A 25,077-nucleotide genomic window follows, 5' to 3' on the forward strand; every position below is an offset into this window, starting at 1 on the left:
ATGCAACATAAGGTCCAAAAACTCCTACTTCTTAACTCTTTAAACTTCATATGCAGTATTTAGCCTGCTTAAGCTTTTTAAAAGGCCTGCTTCAGACTTCTTTCAGGAAGTGGTCTAAATGAACGAAGCAGGGAGAGAGACTAATGCAGTTAGATGGCTAGAGAGCAAGGAAAATCACAGCATGGTACTCTGGGCTCAAGCAGATCAGCGGTGTCTAGGTCAGCACATTTAAAGTTAAAGTCAGTCTTAAATGGGTCTTCAGACACCCTCAAATAAAGCCGACAGACAACGCTGACCTTTACAAACTACTGTCTGCAATGAAGAGGAAGAGAAGAGGGAATGAGATGGAGGGCAAAACCGCCATTGCTCCCTCTAATTGAAAAATTTCAACCTTTTTTTCTGAGTTGTGCTAAACTCTAGGGAGGGAAAATGAAAAGAGGAGTAGGTTCGTTGTTTTTTTTTTTGCAGTGTGTTTCTGTTCATAATCTCGTTTTCTGTGGGTGCAGGAGTGGGAGCGTTGTTTGGAGCTCACGTTGTTTCCCTGCGCCACGCAATTAAATTTAATGACATGGGCGCTTGTCTAAACCGTTTGAAGTGACTTAGCTTTGCGCTGGCGAAATAGAGTGGGAGACGGCCAAGGTCGGAGGCCCGCAATGTCATATTTCTCCTCGTGTTACATAACAGAATGACCTCGAGTGTTCGCTTGATAATTCATTCATTCCAAGGAGCCTGTAATTCAGCTGATACTTGGAGGAGGAGGAGGGGAGAGGGATGAGGAAAGGACTGAAGACGATAGCGGACATGAAAGTTATACTTTAAATGTGATTCCACTGCATTCGACTGCAGCTATTTGGGTCGGAAGTCACCGGCTGCTTTACCATACTCTCAACTACTCTCCAACACTTCACAAAGATGTCGTAAGAGTGTTTACTGTGAGAGGCTGAGGCTTGGCTGGTCCCCATAAATCTCACCCGTGTAGTTGAGTGCATGAGTTATTTGTTTATGCGTGACATGTCTTGGCATGGAAATGTGTGTCAAGTGAGCAGGTGGGGCGGTCATCAATGAAGACAATTAAACACCTCTGAGGCACTCAGCCAAGTCTTCCCTCTGTCTATCTTCTCCTGTGTTCCTCTCTGTACCTTTCCCTTCCCTCCCTCGCTCTCCCTCTCTTCTCTGTCTGTGACAGATGATAATTCAGTGGGAGTCAGGGGTCACGGCCTGACAGAGAAGGGCATCATCAGCTGTGATAACCATTGCAAGACAGAGACAGTCAACAACAAGTTGGCAGCTGAGAACAACAGCAGACGTGAAGGGAACTTTTCAAAGGCGCACACACACAAGCCTGGGTTTTTAGTTACAAACCTCACACATTACAAACGCTCTTTGAAGGTGCGTGCGCGCGCATTAATGCTGAATCTGCAGTTTGGTTGAAGGGTGGTGCGGGTATACTTTGTGCTCTGGCGGAGGCAGCACACTGCTTACTCATCCCAACTTGACTCCCCTGCGTACACCAAAACCCGGAGACACACAAATACGCGGCAAGACACAAAATGTATCACTGCTCAGCCTCTGTCAAGGTCAAAGGGGCTCTCAGTTTCTCTAGCATCATCTCAAATGCTCACTAATTACAAGGGGTTGATGGGTATTATTGTACCCTCTTTAATTGCTAGAATATTCTAGAAGGACAAAAAAAAAAATCCACTTCTGTCATTTGAACATCCTCAAAGGAGGGATTATGGTTCCAAACTAGGGTGGAGGGAAACATATCTGTGTCACAAATGGGGATCGACTGTCAGCCCAGCTAATTATCCCCACTGAAAAGAGCAAGCTTCATTTCCTCCCGGACTTACGACGAGGGGAATCATTTGTGGCAACCTCATCCCCTACTTTATAAAAAGAAAAAGGAAAAACCCCATTCATCATAATATTACCAACACCCTCCCTCGACCCCCCTCCCACCTGATTTTAATGCTAATGCACATTAGCATATTACAAGGGGGTATCCGCAGCAGCAACCCATACACATCACACCGCCACGTGGGATGAAACATGTAAGCTCTCAGGACCCTACAGTTAAAGCAGCCATCAAATGTGCTGAGTGAGCGATGGCTTCCACGCAGGGGCTTCTCATACGAGCGCATCTTCACTTCTGCGGTGCACGGCCGCGTGCCCTTAACTGCTCTGTACGAAGTGCAGCTTGGCTACAGTCTACCCTCAGAGTGAACGCCGTGTGCCGAGGTCAAAGCCGGGGCACTCACATGATCGATGCTAATATGATTAGCGACACACTAGTGCTCGACCAGAGGCTGCTCTGATGCTGGTGAAGGTGCTAGTCATGGGCTGTCTTTCCCATCACAGAAGGCGCACCTGAACCCGGGGAGCAGACGTGTGCAGGTTAACTAGGAGCTGCCCATGGACCATAATCCATTTAAGACAGTAAACATGGAGGAGGGGGGAAGACATTTACTGTCAGGCAGCACTTGCCACAGCCAGTATATCATCTCCCTGTCAGCGAGGCACGCACTGCCGGCCCCGCTGAAATCACTACAGCTACAGTCGTAGTATTAGTCATATCACCTTCAGGCCTCTGATCAACTACAATTACAAGATTCTTACTCTCTTACAAAGCAGCATCGCTCACATGTAGGAGTTGTGCATTACGAGTCTTCATAAGCTGCAGGAAGAGAGAACAACAAAAGGTTTTGTTGATTGATCATAAAATCCAGCGATTCAAGAGTATGTTGAGAATTCTGCCAGTTCAGTTTTAATCCACTGGCTTTATGATGAGGTGAATAAGGGCACATAGTGGCTCAGTGGCAGACTTGTTTAAAAAAGGTTGACATTTACAAACCGAGGGTTCCCAAGCCTTTGGATTCGCTGCAGCCTTTCAGCGGCTCTCTCTGTGTCCTGCTGCTCATGTCATGGCATACGGGTGACAGTTAAGCCAATGTGATGTACAGTATGTGGGCGGGGAGGCTTCGGATTCGACACAGAGAGAGATAGAGGGAGACAAAGAGTGTTTTCTTCCTCGGTTTGTGTTGCGCGCACACACTGTGAGACACACTCGTGTTCTCATTATGCAAACACCTCTCCTCACACTCTGCATTGCTCCCAGACCATAACTTCTATTATTAGAGGAGAGCTCTCCAGCCACCGGTAACTCCTTTTTGATTTTCATTTGTGGTGGCTTCTGAGAGCAGGTGCGACGGCCTTGCCTGCAGAATGTACCACCCTCCTTCTCACATTTCTCTCTATAAGAGGGGAAAAAATAAAAACAACTGACCAACTCAGAGACATTTAGACTAGAACAAATGTGTCTGCTTGTTCTGCCAGAATAAAATACATCATTAACGACTTTCTGTAGCAGTTTGTCTATTCAGCCAAAAACAGAGACAACTTTAGGTCAAGCAACGTATAGCGCAAAGTATCTGCCCTCCGACAGCCAAGGTTGTGTGAAACTTCCAAATCAATATTTCTGCTAGTAGTAGCTGCTGCTGGAGCACAAGATGCTGAGCAGTGAAAACACACAACCCTCTGCATACTACCTATGTTTCCAAGAGGAGAGGAAGAGGTGGGTAGTCAAGGATGGAGGGAGACATGGGGTTTCAACACAATGTGAATTTTTCAACTCTCTAGTATTTGGAGCTTGTTTTATTTGTTTTTTTTTACCTTTGCTGGGTGGAGTAAAAGCCTGGTAAACAATACTAATCAATGGGAGAAACAGGTGAGTTAATAAGACCCTTAAGTTATTGGTTAAATGCATGTTTGCATATATTTCTGTACACAACATATGCTGCTATAATGAAGTCTCTTAGATCATCCTTCTGGCTTTATTTATGCACACCCAGCCACAGATATGCAAATATCGTCTGAACACACTCGCAATAACAACCTGAAACTTTCCTACATTGCTGAACATCTCATGGCAACACAACGCTGCAACCAGACGTCGTCAAAGTTATTAGTCTATTATTAGCTACAGTAGCGGCTGCCCCCCACTCCCTCCCTGCCGACACAGCACTGTCATCATAGATGACTGGCTTCTAATTGGATGCAGACGAGGCGGCATCCATGTTTCACACGCTGTGAACGGCCATCGAGTGTCGAGGAGAAAAAAAAAAATTCAATTAAATAAGCCCCAAAATGCCAGAAATAACATTTCTTGGGGAGGTGGCAAGCTGATTACTCTGTGAATCATATTGAGGCTTTTGCATAAACAGATGATTACAGTGAGCTGTCTGAGGAGAAGAGGAGAGTGGGGTGGTGGTGGTGGTGGGGATTGGATGTATTCGAGATGACAGGAGGGGAGAGAAGTTTGTGGAACAAAGAAGGACCTTCTCTTCTCCGTCTCTCTGCGCCTCAAACAGTTGGCACCTAGTTCTTGTTTTTCATTTGTGCTCACATTGGGTAAAAAGAGGGAAAAAAAAAAATAGTATGCAACGGCACACTCCGAGGCACTAACACACAAACTGTATATAGACGCACAGGCAGTGGGAATCTGCAGAAAAGGCGAAGTGAGGCAGCTGTGAAAACGCTGCTTCTCGGTATCAGACGACACTAGAGAGGAAATATGGTGCCATTTTTTTTTTTTTACACAGCTCCCTGCCTGTCAGGGTGAGTAAAGAGAGTGCTGTCCAGTGGACCTTCACAGCCTGCACACACGTAAACATACACACCACATGCTCCAAAATCCAAACCCTGGTGTCACTGAGTGGGTTGCGATCACTTCCCTTTACCCTGATTTGAAGCAACTCGTTGCAGAATATTCATGCGTTCCTGCCGCCTGTTTTGTTGAGAGGGACACATTAGTCTGTGGCCTCGTTTTCACTGCACCGCACAAACAAGTGATTTCGTGCTAGACATAGTGGGAAACCACGTAGTTTGTGGCCTGTTAAGGCACCACACCGGTGCCCCGTACAGGCATGGGTTGACGTGTAGCACGGCTGGCGGAGCAGGTCATGAATCCAGAGGGTCAGTTAGCATTCCTGCTAACAGGCCATATTGGACGAGACACCAAAAACCCCCACAGTAGCGCCATCGTCTTCTCTCCGCGCAACAATTTCCCCAAGAAGAACAATAAAATCTGTCAATATTACCATTACAGATTGGCCTCTACAACCGAGCTCCACAGTACTGTGCGGGACCTGCTCCCTGAATTGCTTTCATTACCGAAACATACAAGAAACACAATTCTGGCAACAGAACACAACTTATTTCTTGAGTCTTGTATCGACGGCGGCGGCGGCGGCACCGGAGAATAACGCTTAATTTAGAATGTGCGTGTGCATGAAAATGTGTCAGACATTTCATTAAGGGAAGTGCTCCCTGGATCTTAACTGCGCATTCTTTGTTTCTCATTATTTTTTTGCCCTATTCACACCATCGGCTCGTCAGATTAAACTGACACAATCTCCTGCCTGAGCGAGGATGCGCACACACACACACACACACACACACACACACACACACACACACACACACACACACACACAATTAAGCACAAGAAAAGGGAAGAGTCTGCTCAGGTTGCATAACACCTTGAACAGAGCACAATCACGTCTGCACACTCCCACATTCCCTGTGTCTCTCTCTCTCTCTCGCTCCTTCCTCTCTTCCATCATCACCTCTGCCAGAGGATAAACTCTCTGGATTGCAGGCTTTCTATCAAAGCTCCAAAAACCACACACACACACACAAAAAGAAAAAGGGGAGCTCGCTGTCTTTATTCTCGCAGTCTCTCTCTGCAAATATCTGTTTATACACTGTATACGCTTTCACCTCTCTGCAGCCAGCTCTTCAGTTCGCCTTCTCCAAGCAAACCCACCCTGCTCCTCTTCCCGATGCTTTAGAAAACAAACTGCTTTGTCCTCGAGTTGAGTTCAGCCAAAGAACATAAGTGTTGACAGCTACGTTTTTTTTTTTTTTTTTTTTTAAGAGGAGAGGTGGATTAGTGCATGTATGTATTGAGGTGGATTAAGACTAGACGTTAATGAAAGGTCGTGACAGGAGCATTTTTTTGGGGGGGGCGAGGGGAGGGGGGGGATTGGTCAGTAAGGCCTTAAGCCCAGATAATGCATATAAGACCAAAATGAAATCAGCAAAAGCAGGGGTTAGTGATAATCAAAATGACCCCAAGGAGGGAGGGAGAAAAGCGCAAACAATCAAGAAATGTCTGGAAAAATGCAATTTTCACCCAGAAACCATCTGTTTTGGCTGCTTATAATCTGCGGTTGCTTTTGATTAAGATTAAACCTAGCTCCCAGCTCAATCCCTGTGAGCTATTAAAGGCGGATTTCTTTTTTCTTTTTTCTTTTTTTGAATAAAGATGAGTGATTCCAATAGTGATTTGGGGACTTTGGAAACAAGGTGAAGTGTGTTTGTGCGTGTGACTACGTACATACGTGTTTGTGTCCTTGTTCCATCTGCAATCACTCAGAGATTAAGATGAGTTATGCTGCCCTGGCGTGACTTCAGATTCACAGCGTGTGGAGTGATGGAGCCATCACATGTCATGTATATATGCCTCTCGCTCCGTCCTTCTTTTTCAGTGTCAGTAAAAATGCAACTCGTAGATATAATCCCCCTGTAAAAGTTACATTTATAATATTTATTTATTATTTAAATGTGTCCTGTGACAATATGTATTTGTGTTTCACAGAACCAGACATATATATATATATATATATAAGAGCTACAGATGTCTGGTCAGCCTCTTCACTTCTCTCTAACTTCACACCCCTGGATTACTTTCAATTCTTAACCCTGTTGTTTTCAGACTGACTCCAGCGAAGGCGAATGCGGTATGAGGTTTGTTGTAGGGTAGAGAACGCCATGAAAGGGCAAACAAACTCCTCTCTGCGTGAGTGCATGTGTGTGTGTGTGCGGGGGGGGGGGAGTCTCGACATGAAACAACTACCCATAGAGGACTTTTAGAACGAGCTCATCACAACAGCTATAACTGGATAATGACTGTAACTTGTTTCGCCGCGCGGTGTGTGAACCCAATCTGTCACTTTCAGAAGATTTTTAAATCCAAGCCTTACATTGTGAGTGGGAGGCATTCTGCAGCCCCTGTATACACGCAGGGAAGAAGACAGTAGCCTGGTGCAACCAAAAAGCACTCACAGAGAACGGTGCCCAATTTATATATTTATTTATTTTTTTCTCTGCTAGTCTCTCTGAATTTCTCATGCACTGTGCAGCACAAAGGATTCATTCCTGCTTATGTATACAGATTTGCTAGAGGTAAGCATCTTCCCAGTAGCGCCCCTCCAACGACTGCACAAATCCGTGGACTCACAGCGAGTTACAGGCGATACAGTGTTTACAGAGGCTGGCAAAAGCTGATCTCAGGGCATTTTCGCTTAAAGAGACATTTGTTTTAAAAAACCGCGGCTCCGCACACATGTGCTTCCCGTGTGCGCCTATGAGTGTGTGCATGCTTACGTTACGTGTTGTTATGCGAGTGGATTTTCAGGCACATCATCTGGATTAGGATGCTCTGTTTTGTCAGCCCAGTGGTGGCGGAGGCACATGCAGGGGCGTCTTTTGTCATCATGTCAGTCTCTTCCTGCTGTCTTTTTCGCTCTCTATCTCTCTCCTCACGCCTCGGAAAAAGTTGAAAGGCTGCTTTATGATGAAACAATGTTTTTAAAAAGTCACAAAGAAAAGAAAAGAAAAGAAAACAACAAAAAAAAAAAGTTCTCAAAAGAAATCAAAGAAGGAGCACGGGCGTTACATGAGAAGCGGTTGAACGCTGCTCATTAGTTAGCTTTCCTTCACTTAAATCCAGTCCTGTGTGCCCTGCGGAGGCACCCCAGTGACTCGTTCCGCAACCTTTGCTAAAGTGATTGCCCGAGGTTAGTTTGAGTTACAGAGAAGATAAATGCTATTGTTTTAGCCTTCAAGACAGCCATTAGTCCGCGGGTGGGGCAGGAAGCAGACGGAGAGTCACATACTTTTTCCGCAAACTCACTCCAGACAGGTGGGCCCCTATTGTGTTTACTCAAAGGGTTAATCCTTCAGTAAACCCTTGAGGGTAAGACAAACAACTCACCTTGGTTTCCCTCGTCAAATCCCTCCCGCCATTGTTTGGTTTCAGTGTCACGTTACTTCGCTCTGATTGTGTCCGCCGATGTGTTTTGGCTCTTGAGGGGTACTTTTCTCTCTGGTGGTTTAAATGGATGTTTTTTTTTTTTTTGACTGCCACGTTGGCTTTCCCCATCCCTCACAGGAAGTCATCAGAGCTGTCCACAGCCGAGTTGCAGCTTTTGTGAACTGATTGCTGCATTTCACGGGCTTGAAAAGGCAGCTGCCACGCTGAATGGCACACAAAAGGAGATGAGAGTACATACTTGCTCCTTTTTTTTGTGTGTGTGTGTGTGTGTGTGTGACCTTGAGGTGCAATCAAAAAAAAAGAAAGAATTCACACCTGGAGAAGCAGGTGGGGGCTTGGATCCAGTCTGCGTGAGCTGTATGTTTGGACGCACACTTCCTTTCCCTCATGACCAGGTGCACCGGAATAGCAAACAACACGAGGGGACGGGAATGATGGAAAGATAGTCGGGTGAAATTTGTCAAGTCACAGGCTCAAGTTGACGCTAAACTTCAATTACCGGGTGCCAATGCATATCCATCCCGAAGTGAGAGGGAAATGGCGCATAACCCCACATAATACCCCATGCTGCCAGCGGCCCTGCAATGTGTTCCTTGCTCTGACGCGCTGCTGTCCAATGGCAGATAGAGAACGAGGGAGAGAATGAGTTCAAATACTTTTGTGGTGTGGATTTATGTAGATGCTATATGTGTGAAAGTAAACAGTTTGCATTGTGAGCTAAGAGAGGAAGCACAATAGAAAAAAAAAAAAAATAAGCCCTTAAATGGGTCAACAATGCATAAGCAAGCAGCTTCACTCTCACAAAAGAGAAGCAGCAGGAGTGCAAATATTAGCTGAACACACACACACACACACACACACACACACACACACACACATATACGATTTCCTCTTTTTAATGGACACATACCACCAATTTCACGGTTGTGTGAATGGTTAAGAGAGTGTTTGTCTTAAGCACGGTGAGCTCTCAGCCGTCATAAAACATGTATGATGGTGATGACGGCCGTTAGGAAAGTGAATTTTTCACCTCACAGTCACCAGAGAAACAAATGGACAAGACTTAAATATGAATTCAAAGGCTCTGCAATCTGCGATCGCTCAGACAAAACCGTCCTTTTGTTCTTTTTTAGACCTCCCAGCGACCCAAACAAGAATTGTTCAGGGTTCGAAAAATAACAAGCGTTCCTCTTTTTCCCCTCAAATAGAAAAAAATGATCACACATCTGCTTTGAGAGGGGATTTTTTATTTTTATTTGTCACTAATGCATATATGACCCTGAGTAATTGTGTCCATGAGCAAAGTCCCTTGAAAAAAGAAAAAACTGCAGCCAAAATGAAATAAGAAGAGAGAAAATAATGAAATTCCTCGGCTAGAGGAGCTCAGGAGGATATTGTCCCTCCGAGTGTGTGCAGGGATGTGCAAGCATGCATACAGCTGTGTAAGGTTTCTCTGAGTGCTTTTGTGTGTCAAAACCTCCTTTATGCGTCTTTCTCTTTGGAGGAGATGCGTGCAGGGCAAGTTATGAAGCCCTCCGGCATCCCGGGTGTCAAAGGTCACGTGTGTGTGCACCGCTTATTGACCTCTTAACACACGGCTCTGCCGCCAGAGAGTGCCCTTCCATAAACCGCGTTAGCTTTTCATTTCATTCCATCCCTCGTTCCTTCCTTTCCTCCCTCTCCCCACCCTGTTCTCCATATGAGACACATTAACTGCGTCCTCAAAGAGATGGAGTGAGGGAGACACAGAGCGGGAGGATAATCCCCCCCCCCCCCTTCCATTGTTACACACTTTCATCTATTTTTATAAGGCGAGGGAGTGGAGGGGTGAGAGAGGGGGAGAGTAAGGAGGGAAGTAAAAAACAATACACTCCTGTGGGCCGTAGTAGTCTTGTTGCACCACTGAGGGTGTGATGCGTCTCCACTTGGATTCACACGCATGTGTAGGCGTGTGCATGTACACAGATAGTACACTGTCGTGCATGCTGGAGCACTTAAACACACTTTTTCTTCTGTCAGTACTCATACATGACACTTTCAGTAACGCTGGTTGTAAGCAGATATGACAAGTATTATAGTACATAGTATAAAGTAAGTGTTGATTGAAGCCATTGTCAAACTCTGTATCAAACTTTGTATGTAGCAAGGGGCAAATTGTTGTTATTATAGTTTTATTTCCCTTTCTACATTACTAAACATACAGCTTAGTTTAAATTTGAATGGACTATTAATAAAACACAGTTTTCTCACTTGATGTTGTGACCGAAGTCGGGCTCCACTGGAAAACCGTATGTGGACAGTGACGCTGATCTTGTTGGATTACTCTGTTGCAGTGCAGGAATGTGTCACAGTACATACTCTATATACATCATAAGCTACTGTATGCCCCACATATCCCACTCAACACGCTGAGACCATCTTCTCACACTGATACACACACACACACACAGATTATCATTAGCTTTCTAAATAACGCCTGCAGCGAACGAGCATTTGTTCGCCTGTGTTTTGACAGTTTTACAGCATTTAGCTGTGTCTCTGAGTCATCAAAGCACCCCAATTAAAGACAAACATGACGTCAAATTCCTAAATAATACAACCTAATTGATATCAATTAGTTGTAGCAGCCGACACTGTTGGCAGAGTGAGGAGCTTCCTGACAAAATCCCTTCCCAGAAGGAATGCCAGTTTACAGCCATGCCTGCTGGAGATGTGGCTCAGCAAGCTGTTCTGCAAATAAAAGCACACATGGGTGAACCCAGGCAGGTTGGCAAAAGAAAGTTAGTTTTTTGTGTAGTTCCACCCTAGTTTTATGAGCGGCGGTGACAAAATTGTGGGCGGTCGAGAAGAACAATGCGATCCATTGGAAGTGTCAAAGGTTAAGTTGCTGGCAGAACAGATGCCACCCATACATAATGTGTAAGGTAAACAGAGAAAGGGCTACAACATGCATGCGTCAGCTCGTGCACAAACACAGGCGGAAAAAATTTTACACAATTTGCAATTCCTACCTTAAAGGTCAAAAACAGTGTCACTGCTTATATTCATACTGAAGCACACACACACACACACACACACACACATAGATATCTCTTACCATCTGTGGCCAACCTTCATTGAAATAAAATCAGATTTATGTACATTGGCTGCGAGCAGGTTACACGGTTGGGTTTGGCTAAACACGCTACCTACTGCGCTTTCTCGGAAAAACTTCGGTAATGACATAAATGTGATGTGTTCTGCAATCAGCGCAGCATTCCTTGTGTGCAAGATGAAATTGCCGACAAGTGTTTTTTTTTCAGACGTGTGGAAAGAATGAGTTCCAGCAGAGCTATTATGCACGGGTTTGTGTGTGTGTGTGCGCGCCTTAAATGTGTGATAGGAGGGAGGGTGTAGTGAAAGACGGTGTTTGTATATAAAGTTTAGTATGTTTGGCGAGCACATGAATGAATGCATGAGCGGCCTCAGCTTGGTGTCAGCCTGGGGAATGTGTGAACACCTGAATGTGTTTTTCTGAATTATGTTTGTTTGTGCTTTTGCAACATATTCCCTGAAGTGAGAAAAAAAAAAAAAAAGAGAATGCCATCATTATTGGGCTTTCTCAGTGTTCCTGGTGTGAAGTTGGCATGTTGCTGCAACATATGCGCATACCGTACATTTGCACGCGTACGCTGTGCACGCACTCATCGCTTGCAGTGGTCTTCTTGGATGCTCAGCCCGTATTCGAGGATCAGAAAGTGCAGAAATAAATAAATAAACGCGAGCAGTCAGTGAGTAAGATTGCTGGCATCCCTTGCAGCTAGCACCTCCCATGCTACAAACCTCACACTGGGAAAGATGTTGCACCCGCTGAGTCCCAGCGCTGATGTTCCAGCGAAGGAGAGGGAAGTTAAAAAGAGAAGGAAGCCCAGGACGAGCTGGAGGAGGGCTAGATCCGAGGAGGAGGAGGGGAAAACAAGCAGAAGACAAAGTGCCAGTGAAAAAAGGAGGGACGGAGGCACGAAGGAGGGAGTCGAGGGTGGGAGGCTTTGGCTGCCTGCCTTGGAGGTGTTTAATTGTCGGCGCAATTGCACGGAAGGCAACAAAAAAAAAAAAAGGATAGTTGCATTTGAAATTAACAACTGTAGAAGAAAGTGATTTGATTCCGAACATAACAAATGCTGGCGCCATTTGGAGACGAGCCAAATTGCTAGTCGCCGCCTCGTTGCACCTAAAAAGGCACAAAACGCACATGGTGCCTATGACTGTAGGGCCCTCAATTAAAATACAGTCGCGTCTCCGCAGCGCCATGAAAAACCATTTTGCTCTCTCTCGTTCTATCTCTCTCTCTCTCTCCGTCACCTGCAAGTCGGGCTGTGCTGCGCTTTATCAACTCTACTTCCAGATTGCAAAACGTAATACGACAGACAACCATCAGCAAGCGTACAGTATTCCCTCTGAAACAATATGGCTGCCTTTCTTGAGCGGGACTTTTATTGAAGATGCCTCACAATAATACTTACAAGACACATTTCCTGCCTTTTTTGTGTGTGTGAATGACTCATATTCTGCACATACACAGCACATTATAAAGTGGCTCCATCCCCCCCCCCTCACTCTTTCTCTCAAAAGCAAATGGCCATCGTGGCTGTGTGATGCTTCTCTGTGTATCAGCGTTAGTAAGCCAGCTGAATGGCTTTTTTAATCTCTGTCAGGAGTGGGTGTCTGTCCGCCCCTAGCTACACAAAACACCACAGCAACAATTCCATTATCCGCACTTGGACTTCCACATTATATGTGTGTGTGTGTGTGTGTGTGTGTGTGTGTGTGTGTGTGTGTGTGTGTGTGTGTGTGTGTGTGTGTTTTTCAGTACCTGTGTGCAGTCGGTGGTGTTAAAATACTCAAATTACTAAAAAGATAGGTCCCTGAGATTTCTGCTTCCAAAATTAAAAGTTTACTCACAATGCTAAACCATAAAAAACACTTAATCTCGCTGAGTGGTTTCCAACCAACCGGTTATCATTTAAACTAAGATTAATTTCCTTTGGCCACACTTTGAGAATCACAGCTCCAAATAATCCACAGAGAAAGTGGTGAGGAGCTTTTAGAGACTATTATCCAGAGTGGATGTTGTGTCCGTTCACCTTCACTCTACTGGGCCGTCCGCATAAAGCTCCACAAACACCAGTGGGAAACGTGCAATTTGAGGGAAATCATCCTTTAAAACCATCACTATGCAATCTCCACGTTGCCCACGGATTCTGTGGCTCGGTCTATTTCACGGTAGGAGCGGGTATTCTTCAAGTTTAATTCTGTCAGCGTGGCGGAGTTATGGGAGTTAAGAGTGCGCTGGGTGGGCTTTACAGTACGTGTGAGCCCATGTGGAGAGACGGCGAGGAAAACGCGAGCGTGTGTGTGTGTGTGTGTGTGTGTGTGGGGATGTGACACTGGGGTATGATTTGAGCACCTGCCTGCTCCGGCTGAGCAGTGATCAATCATCTCTCTGTCAACCGCCACTCCCTGCTGGCAACTTCTCCATGCATGTAACCCCCTCATCCTTCTGTTTCTCATTCTTTCTCTCTCTCTCGGTTGTTTTTATTAATTTTCTCTCTATCCTCCTGGTCGCTTTCCAACCTCTCATCCTTCGATTCCATTTCTGGGCTCCCTTGCAGTGCGTTACTCATTTTCTCTGCCTCTGCCATGCGTCCCTCTCTTTACCTTCCCCTCTGTGCTTTCCCTCACATCATCTCACCGGGTCCTCTTGTTTCTTTCAGTCTCCCTTGCTCCCGCCTCGTCTGAGGATGTCGCAAAAAAAAAAAAAAAAAAGGGACGAGGGGGTAAGGGACAGATGGAATTAAATGAGAGTTACACAGCAGAGGACCGCAGGCACACACTGAATACGAACCCTGCTGCATAATGCTTAAGCATCCAAACGTTTTATGCACTTTTTAGAGCAAACTCATTATTATTTCTTTCATTATTTAATAAATGAAATGTTTTAACTCATATGCACACATGGACTGTAACCTTGGGGATGGCGTATGGAGGGGCCTCCCGTCGGGTGATTATTTTTTTTTACTACACCACCTCGGGCACGAAGCACTTTCACGGAAACGCACTCCCATCTCTCCAAGTTGGGGGAAATCAGACCTAAGACCAGCGATGCTGCCGCTCCGCTCTTGAAATATGAATGGTTTTAATTAAACAAACTCGCTTTGCCATCTGGCCCTACAATTGGGCTCGCCTAATGAACAGAGTCACACACAAACGCAGGCAAACACATACACATGCACATTATTAACCAGGCTAAGTAGCATTCCACTGGGCAAAGCTTCGCAAATAGAGAGAAACAACAACATTGAAGTGATCTAGTGAGGTGCTTCACAGAGCTGGAAAATGATGCAGTGGCTCATTGTGCTAAATGAAGAGAGTGTGTGTGTTTGTGTGTGTAAAAGATGGGCACGGCTCATTTAGTCTTTCTTTTTTTTTTTTTTGCATGCGTGCACTTGAACAACATGTATGTTTCTGTGTACAGTTGTGCATCTCTATCTGTCCACTACCTTTTCTTTGTACGTTGAGCTTGTGTGTGTGTGTGTGTGTTTTAGCAAAGCCGCAGACAGAGCCTTTAGTCGCTGACTAGCTGACTGATAACTGCTGTGATGTGCCACTTGTCTGTCCTACTCTATTGAACCAGCAGCTAACATTAAATGATGATATTTGTAGTCCAGCGGTGGTACCCCAAGTTTTCACAGCAGGAGAGAGATGGAGTCTGGTGTGTGTGTGTGTGTGTGTGTGTGTGCATGTGTGCGGGGGGGGATGGTTGTCTAGTAGCCAAAGCACAGAAACGTGTGAGGCATGTTAATGTCAGCAGCAAGTAGGACGTGCGATTACTCTCTTACAGGCTACAATACATTTATAGATACAGAAAAACTGTTGCATTGTCTTTAAGGCATTTCTCCTTAAATCTCATTTGAACTCTTCTAATTTATTTTTTCTCTTCTACAATACTCACTCATGCTCGCATTTAATTCATCACCTAACCCATGTATAACATGCTTCAAAAAAGGTGAAGCTAAGCTGAAAGGTTACATCAATACATCAGCGTGTTTCTATAAAAAAAAAAAAAAAAAGTCACTGGATAATGATTCAGGCTATGGATCAAATAGGATAAATCTCGAGCAGCGTGACCTACAGCAACAAGCACAGCAACACCGTAGCTGCACTGATGTACTGAACAATGATATTACATCTTCAGCGCCCGGAGCTGTTCTGATTCAGCTCCGCGCAAAGTGTTTTCACATGAAAACACTTTGCACACCTCAGACACCTCACTTATGATGAAAGGGCAACGTGGAAGCATGTTATTTTGAGGTGTAGTTGAACTAACATGGTAAAAATTGAAAAATTCACCGGCCCCCTTGGCAATGTGGAGATCAATAATAGAGCACAGGTCTTTGACCCAGCGATAACGCCGTACATCTGGATGGTCCCTTTTACATCTATAACAGCCTAATCGGGTGTTTGACTCCAAACACTCAGCGTTTATGAATATCTGATGAGCTCCGGGGTAAGCTTATGAATAAGTGAGGGGCCCAGCTGTGCATCAAAAAGATCAAGACTTCATGAAATGTACCAAAAGCCATAGAGTTGGAGCTATGTAGTGATCAAAAAGTATGGTTAACAGATTTATTTCTTGTTATAGAAATGTTAGAAACATAATTGCCAATTGTTCGGCAGCATTTGTGCAGAGGAGTCTTGGCTAATGGTTTGAGCAGAGTGGAATGGGTCAAGAATGTGTTGATATTCCCACAGTGACCCGAGCACTCCCTGTTCTGAGTTGGTTCTGGAAGAAGCTGTCTTGGATAGAGAGGTTGTCTTTTCTTTTCTATTTTTTTTTTTTTTTGACACTCCCCATGGAAAGGAGTCAACCAATGGAAAATAATAAAGTTTGAAACCTGACCTTGATGAAGGAGATGAGGAAAAAGAAAACACTGTCCCTTGACATGTGTGTGCAGGGTGGAAATAAAGGAAGGATGAGGAGCAGAGAGTGGAAAACACAGTCGGCCTGTCTGTGTATGTGTGTGTGTTGATGTGCAGGTCCGTGTTAGTACGGATGCCTGCATACTGTATATGTGAGACAGATGAGCAGCTGCAGTGGAGGACGACTGTTTTCAGTGCATTGTGTGAGCATCGATTGGCAACAAACAAGTCAGAGCTGGGAAGAGCATCAAATCAAAAAAAGGGGACATTAGCCTTTGTCTGCGTTTCACCCTGACACAAAGCAGCGGCAATCAGACATCATGAATCAGTAAAACGGAGGAACGCCAAACAAAAAATCAAACCCTCGGATTCAAAGTTTTGCAAACTGGCGCTCGGCTTGCAGCAGCCAGCTCCACATCGTGCTGGTATTGAACTGACCCCCGCTCTCCGGCGTTTTCCAGCCACACATACATCCCATCACGCGCCGCTCACTCCCTGCAGGACAAACGAGGTCTAAAGCAGAGTCTCCCCACGATTCACACGACGCACGTGAATGTCTGCAATTACCTGACGCTAACGATGCCCACGCCAGCACTGAGCACCGCAGCAAGCCATCTGCTAACTTTTGTTCTCCCTCTTCCCTCATAACTCCAGAACGTTCTTAAAGGCCTTCGTATAAGAGCAAGTGCAGTGCTGACGCCGTCTGTGTGTGCTCCGGCTACAACACAAGGGGGAGTGCTAATGGCTGTAGTTAGCATCCCTCAAGAGGCTGGAGACGTTTGCCAATATTTGCCCTGACCCCAGATGATTGCATTTACTTTACACTTAGGTATTTAGCTCATGCTCGTATCCAAAGTGACCTAGCATAATGGAGAAAGCGGGGGCCCAGTGTCTTCCTCAAGGACGTTTTAACTGAAAATATCATTTACAGTGTCTCACAAGACCCCCTCCATGTCTACAGCACGTCACAACCGCAGAGTAAACGCTCAGAAGAGTATTCATATTGAAAGAAAATGTCAAATTAAAAGCTGAAGTTTAACAACACAACCCGTTGTCACATGCACTCATTTACAGCTGCCTTTCCAACACACACACACACACACACACACCAGTTTAACTGATGCCACCAAAGATAGCGAGCGGCAGCAGACCATGTTGTTTCTCTTGGACGGAGAGTGATTCATGAATCAACTTCGCTTCTGTTCCTCCGACAAATCTCCTCTAAAGCTCCAGTATACTTTGCAATAGCACCCCTCTGAAACCACCGAAAAGGGGAATTAACAGCATATGTGCAATGAGCCGTAACCAAATTTGAATGGGATCGCATTACCCTATATTCCCCAAGTCAGCGTCCTAATTGTAATGTATTTCTAACTGGGCAATGTTTTATGATATATGACATTAAGCATTCATTCATTTCGCTATCGGTGCTGTCATTTCTTCTCAAGGTGAATTTGATTGACATATCTAACCAGGTTGTCTTGTATCGGCTGCCCCTGTTCCTTCACTTTTAATTGAGTCTAATTTGGCCAGTAAATGGTTGCTTGTTGTTCGCACACAAAAAAAAGAGATTTGAGATATCCACAAGGTAGCCCTATCATTTGAGAGGTCATTGTAGACACAGGTGTAACTGCCCGTTTGATGTGCACATCTGTCTGGCTCACTCGAGTTTCATCACATTATCCACAACTAGACATTTAACCCCTATTCCCTCATTCCCACTGTTTATTTAGGCTTCAATTTGTGGTCGCAGTGGAAGATTGCGTTGACTACGATGAGACACGAGTTGAGACATCATCTACCGAGCAGGCTCCATCTAAAAAAGAGAGGATGTGACTCTTTAAGAGATTTGAATATCCTTATCCTAAGCTGCAAAGGGAAAGCCTCTGCACTTAGGCTTAGCTCTCTCAAGACAGCTACTCCTTGTTAAGCATCGCCTCAGACTCCTAGACTATGAATGGGACCATTACCCCCAAATTTCACTGCACACTCAGACACACACACACACACATACACACACACACACACACACATGCACACAGATTTTGGCTTTGGTAGGGAACTAGCTCAGGCTAGCTGTGAGACGGTTCTGCAAGGGTACTGAGGGACTGCTTTTACAATATCCTCTTTTTCCTTTGCTCCCACTCGCTTGCTTTAGGCTGCAGTGTTTTTACATTACAACCTACAGAACATCGATTCTATCTCCCAAATGGAGCAAGATGAGCTCCTTCATAAGGGCCTCAAGTCAAGCACACATTGCAAATCAGTACAGCAACTATCTGCAGAGCTTCTAAGCTATTCAAGTTGAGTGTTAACCCCCCACTGTTACACCTCTTTGGCTTTATCTTAAAGAATGCATGAGAAGATATAGAGATCTTGTAGAAAAGCTATCGTCAATCAAGCTCAGCCTAAATGCCAAATGAAAGTTAATGGGGATTAGTAAGAAGTCCAGAACAGCTGCAGACTAAAAGGAGCACGACGGTCTTAAAGGTGTTGATCTAAAAGAATATATATGTTACATATATCCCCAAGTGTAATACCTTTGATCAAATAAGCCTGCTGCTTCTTCAAGGAACCACAGGTTTTATAATAAATTCCAGACCTCGCCTTCACACGATGCGCATGTGCGGAAAAAGATTTCACTTTCAAAAAAGTTGCTATAGCTGCTGCATCACAAGCGCTACACCACTTCAATACTGGTACCCTACAGAACTAAGTGGTGCCGAAAACCCCTTTTTTCGATTTCGCAGAAATACTAGAAAAGAGAGAACCTCCCATATTTCTGCATGTTTGTGAGGCTGTCTACTCTCGGACATGCTACGTGAATGCTCTAGGCGCTGTGTGCGTGTGTTCCCTGTAGCTTAACGTTCTCTTAATCTCCTTTTCAGTGTTTGCCCCTACCATTTTCCATGTGCTCTGCCTCACCGACACTGCCATCCGGCGTTGTCCTCTCGTAGCTGTCCTCAGGGAGGGGAAGGGCGCCCAGCCGGGGGCCCGACGAACTCTTGCTGCTGGGTGTCTCCGACTCGTCCAGGCCGCTGTCGTAGCAGCTCTGCAGCGATCCCTGCTGGTGAGGGTCCTGGGGCTGGCTCACCACAGAGAAGGTCACTCGGCGAAACGGCTACAAGAGAAACCAAACGGCCGGGGGTCACTATAAAAGGGACTGTTTTATTTATTGTTAGACGTCAGCTGGGAAGATTGGTCCTTCAGATTTTAGAAAGGGGATTGAGGTCAGGATGGTAAAGAAATAGGTTAGGAAAAAGAGGTCATGGGTAAGAGGCTAGTTGGAGGAGCCAGGAGTCGTGGAAGTGTTCTAGCTAGCTTTTAAGGACAACTATAAGGGCTAACTTAAATCTCCAAGCTAGCTGTGATTGCACTTTCCTAACACCAAATATTATGCAAATACAATCATCTGCTTTAATACAATAGCCAACAAACAGCTTTCATTACCACAAATAAGATCCCAACTTTGTCTTGCCCTGACATCTTGTCATCCAGATATGGAGAAAGCTGTCCTAAAGGAGGCTCAAACTCATTTCAAATTCTGGAGACCAAGCAGATGGCTGCTGGCCGAACCTGTTCGTTACATTCAACTAAGGAAAAACACACCAATCTCATTCACGTGTTGATTTGCCCACTAAAAAGGGGACAAGGTGAACAAGCATTCAGCTCCGCAGGGGGTCTCGTTTGATGCGACAGAGCGAAAGCACAAAGGCGAAGACGAGTGCATACAAACTGGCACGCCTACGCTACTACTATTGCACGTGCACACAAACACAAAAAGGGGTTTGCTAGATGAGCTGTGGGTTCACGCTGTCAATATGTGTAGTCTGCTCGAGCACGTTTATTGAACAGTGTCCCGAGTTAAGCAGTAACGGAGCATGTCATTAAAACTGGGGCCCTTTTTCTCACTGTCTCAGTTTCCCTTCCTCTCTCTACATCTCTCAGTGCCTAGCTGAGCGTTGTACAAAAGTAATGGCATGAAAGAGGGAGAATGAGCATGAGGCGAGAAATGAAAGACCCGGCTTGGTCATTACCAGAATAAATGGCATAACAAATGGCTAATGCCATTCATTAATTAGACACACACTCAGTCAGAGCTGGCGTCTGTTGCCTTGCATCTTCTCTCCCTGCCCCATCCTGGACCTCATCACTTGCTCCTGTTCTCCTCATCTTCCGCTTTTGCGCCCGCCTCCCTTCCTCTGTCCTTGTTTCTTTGTTCATCATGTGAATATTAATCGGGACAGAGGCCCATTACTCAAACATGTTCTCTTTCGCTTTCCTTCCATTTGTTCACAGGTTGTCTCACCTGATGAAATGGAATCAGTTATCAGCCACAGTGATCACTAACTACACTATGAATTTCTACATCTATCCATAATCCATCGAACCCTGTCTGTTGATCTGAGAGGCAAATGCCAAAACATCATGTTGTTAAGTTCTTATCGCATCAAAAGACAGATATCTACTACATGCAAAGGTATGTCTGCATCCTTGGAAAACAACTGTGAAACAAACCCGAAACACACACACACACAGAGAGATGTAGAGAAAAATTCTCAATTCTCAGCAAGTGTTGACAGGTTACTTGAGAAAGGTCAACCTCTCTGTTATGTCATTCAGAGATCCTTACTGTAAGCACCTCTTAATATCTGCCGGACACACACTTTTTGATAATGACATTTCAGGGCAATTGGAAAAATGGTTTTCCTTTAGCTGTGTGTGTGTGTGTGTGTGTGTGCGCGCGTCTGAAATTTGCATTTATTTATTTATTTCTGCCCAGTTCTCCTTCTCTTGGCTGGCTGGCTAACACAGCAATCTTGGCAATAAATCATGTTTCCATGTAATTACAATCAACACTCAACAAATGAATTGGTATAAATATTCATGCAAATTTCACTTGGATAGTCAAACATTTGTTGCATAATTAAAATCCGGGCCCAGAAGGAGAACTGCTCTCTATAAGTGTAATAACACTTCAAGAGATGTTAAGATAATAAACCATGTTTATTTTTTCTGTTTTTTTTTTTTATTTGTTTGTTTGTTTTGAAGAAACAGAGGAAGAACTTGTTTGGTGTGAGGTGTGTTTGTAAGTCCCACAGCTTGTGTGTGGTCAAAAAAAAAAAAAAAAGAAGAAGTATTTTGTCTGGATCAGATTTACTAGAGTGCCATACTCCTTGGGAAACATGGTTTTCTAATGATACAAATTAAACGACTGTTGCCTAATGAATTGCTGGTGAGACCGCAGCAAAGAAAAGAAACACTTGAGCAAGCGCACACTGAGGGCAAATTGAGTTTGGGAGAGAAAAAAAGAAGCTGACGGGAAGAAAAAAAAAAAAGTTAAATGAACAAATAGATTTTATTCACCTGAATTTCCCCTTATTTTCACTGGAGGGAGAGCAAGATAGAAGAGAGAGGGAAAAAAAAGCTAATTTGTTTGCAGACTAGAAATGGAGTTCATGCAGAGATCGCCGGAGGCTTTGGATTAGAATCTGTAGCAACCACCGTCTGCACAGCGACCTTCGCTTCCTTCATTCTGTGTCTTTTAAATAAATGAATAAAATAAAAAGTGATTCTTCCTTAGTCATTTTCTCCTTATATTTGTGTGTGTGTGTGTGTGTGTGTGCCAGGTGTGTGTCCGAGCAGTAGCCAAAACGGGGAAAGAAAGGGTCCGACACGTGAACTCGCATACTGTAAAGCTTTGAGGTTGTCACAGCCAATTCTTTCTCTCCCGCTCGCAAGTATTCATAGGCGAGGCGGTTTGGGTGATTGTCACATGGCTAAACCGCAGGGAGAAATTAACAGAATTATCTGCCATGCAAATGCTCACAATCAAGGTTGACAACTGGGGTTTCGCTGCCCTGAAGCTTTAACGCATGAGTGACGGCAAAGGAGATTTTACATGGTGGGAAATAAAAACAGGCTGTGGGTGTAACAGTGAAAGTCTTCCCCTCGCTGTCTGTCCATGCTGTCATGTGGCACAGGGTTGACCCGCTCTCACCAGATAGTGGCCATTTCATACCTGCTGCATTTGTTAAGCCTGGCTGAGTACATGCATTTTGATGCTGGTTCCTCTACCTCCTTCCCTGACCTCCTGCCCTCGCGGTTCACCCAGCTGCCTATCAATTGAGCAGTGACCCAGCCAGAAAGTCTAGCACACACACACACACACACACATACACACAAACACACAATAAAATGTCATGACCCCAGTTCGATATAATTTTAGGCCACACTATTTCAAACAAATTACTTAAGAGCTGGTTCAGTTTATTGGTTTGCTTTTATGTGTTGTATTTATTTATTGTAGACTTGGATTAGAACTAGAAAACACACATAAAAAGTACAAAGCTAAACCCCATGCTGGGCCCTGGTAGAGAGTAGCCAAACTTTTAATATATGGCTTTCATTACAAGTTAGCACTAGTTGGCTTTATCTTTGCCAGATGTTGAAACCCCCATTTCGAGTCCCAACAGCAGAGGGCCTCTCTTGGGGTGCGCTTGTGATTGAAAGCCAGCGGTGACAGCAACGGGTGATCGAACAAATCTGTCATCCCAAAAAATGAACAATACAAACAGACCACAGTTTTACTGGGAGCCCTGCCTGAGCTTTGGCCCAGCCTATTTCCTGGACACTAAACGGAAAACACATGGGCTGCCTGACTCAAGAAGAGCTGGTGCCAATAAAAACAGGACTGTACCATTTAGGTCAATAATGTGTGACCTCTTGGATTTGATTTTCATTTCCTCCTCCCCCAAACAAAACTTTAAGGCGATGTCAGCAGTGCTGTGTTTGAGCTTCGCTTCTAGGTTTATCTTCCAGCAATCCCTGAATAGGTAGAACATTGTTTGTTAAGTTCGCTACCTTGCCTCTGCATGAAATTTTGAAAGTGTTCAGATGAACGACACCCATCAAGAAGTGAAGAAGTGCTCAAGGCTACACAGCTGTTTTAATATCTTCTAAAATGTTGTCATTATCAAATCACCAGTCATGTTCCCATCTGGTATACCTATGGTTTACGCAATACAGTATATGTACAGAAGACACATTGGTGCTCTGCTGCAACCCCTCATCTACTGAAACAGACTTTTGAACCTATTCTCTCTGGGTGTCTGGATTTATAATTAAGCCCACATTTATCGGAGCCTCTGGACATAGTGGAGGTGGAGGATAATGGAATGGTGGAGGTGGGTCCGGTTGGAAAACACAGTGTGTGTAATTTCAGCTGTAAATACCTTTGGCGGATGGCAGTGACCCACTACCGTGAACCACAGGAAGTAATTGTGGCTGGGCCGGGCTCGGGGCAAGGGGAGCAAACATAAACTGCACGGCCAGTGTCTTATTGCAGTCAACCAAGAGAGATGGAGGGATACCGAGAAGGAAGTATGAGTAAGTGAGATGGAAAAAAAAGATAAAGAGGCCAGTTGAAGAGGAGGGGAGGGGGAAGACAAAGACACTCAGAGAGAGTGAAGGAAGGGACTGACACATGAGTATGGCCACGATTGCCAAAAGTGCCAGTCGGTAATTAAGAAGCCATGCTTCATTTTTAATGGGCAACCAGACAGTGACCTGTGATACGCCACCTGAGACACACAGATAGTGCCAAATATCCATTGTACACCAAACAACATACGTGCTGAGAGCTTAAATTAGCTTAACCCAATCATGGCTTCTCGCTTTGCAAGGCTCAAATGTAGGCAAATCTTGGTCCAATTCCAGTACCGTGAATAAACAAAAAGATCGTGAGATACACCTGATGTCGAAGCGATAAACGAGACAGACGCCCTGGGGGTGAAAGTCTGACTGGAAATCAATTGGAATCCGACCCAGGTGGATTCAGATTTTATTTGGGTGCTGCTCAGTTGCACTTAATTACAATGGTGCAGGCTCACCTACACTGATGGTGCCTGGATTCAGTAGGGAAAAACTAGAGTGTGGCCCAAAGTAATGTTGGGTCTCTCAGGTGTGTTAGGGCCCCCATGAGTGACCGGGGGAATTTCAGAGGGTTTTGGATAGGGTTGGGTGAGTTGAAGGAATGCTGTTAAAGTAGTTGGCTGCAGCTTTGTTAGCACAACCTTCTGTGGAGTCTCAGGTATCGTGTTCCAGCCTGACTGATAGCTTTGGCCCTGTCAAGCTCCAGCGCTCCTCTTAACCTCTTCATGTTACCCATCATCTTCAAACTCCACTCCCCCACACACATTCCTTCCAGGTCACTCTTTCCCAAGAAAAAAAAAAAAAAAGATGAAGAAACAATGAGTAACATTTTCAAAGAACGCCTAAGACTCCAGGAGGAAAGAAGGGAAAACAGATGAGATAAAAGAGGTTCCTGCAAGTTCATTGTGTGACTTTTTTAACATAATATTCAGAGTCGATAAAGACGCGAAGGTGTTTTTTTTCCATCATTTCTAGTCTGTGGGGTGAAAAAAAAAATTGTTTTTTCGCTCAGTCAGGATTACAGGGGCGCCCATCTGCCAGTTCCTCACCTTCACAGTGCACCAAAAAATGGGTTTCAAAATAAAGAAGAGATAGAATAGATTGGTAGATTTGAATAGCCGATCTCTCATTTAAAATCATGTCAGAGAGCTGAGAGGTCATATAACCCACATGGGCACAAAGCTTGATAATAACACTTTTAAACACCTTTAAAAATACTTTTATTACAGGAGGTGCAGACGTTACAGGCAAAGCACCTCGCAGTCTCGTTAAGAGTTGATGATGCCATTAGTGCTCTCTTGTTGCTCTTTTAAATTATGAGAGTATTTTTTTTTTTACCCTTGCTTTTTACCATGTGGCCGTTTTATGATCTGACAGCACACCGATCAATTGGATGTCATTCTGTGCTTGTCCACTGCTGTTCTCCCGAGTCTTCACTAAGCTTTTATTGCAGTCTTTGGTGAAAGAAATGGCTGCTTAAATGCATGTGCTGCAGTAACCATTTAACAAATCCAAAAAAAAAAAAAGGCAGCAGGAAACTCAAAAGATGAACTCGATGCTGCTCACTA

At 44.7% G+C, this 25,077-nt stretch overlaps 1 protein-coding gene across 1 annotated transcript in view; it reads right to left on the minus strand.

Moving 5' to 3' along the window:
* pcdh7b (protocadherin 7b) overlaps positions 1-25,077 on the minus strand; it is a 102,003-nt gene that overhangs the window by 33,822 nt on the left and 43,104 nt on the right. Inside the window, 2 exon segments of the mRNA XM_026353306.1 lie at positions 18,977-19,066; positions 19,068-19,196. Coding sequence (XP_026209091.1) covers positions 18,977-19,066; positions 19,068-19,196 — 219 coding nt within the window.

This window comes from Anabas testudineus, chromosome 18 (assembly GCF_900324465.2).
Source record: "Anabas testudineus chromosome 18, fAnaTes1.2, whole genome shotgun sequence".
Lineage (NCBI taxonomy): Eukaryota > Metazoa > Chordata > Actinopteri > Anabantiformes > Anabantidae > Anabas > Anabas testudineus.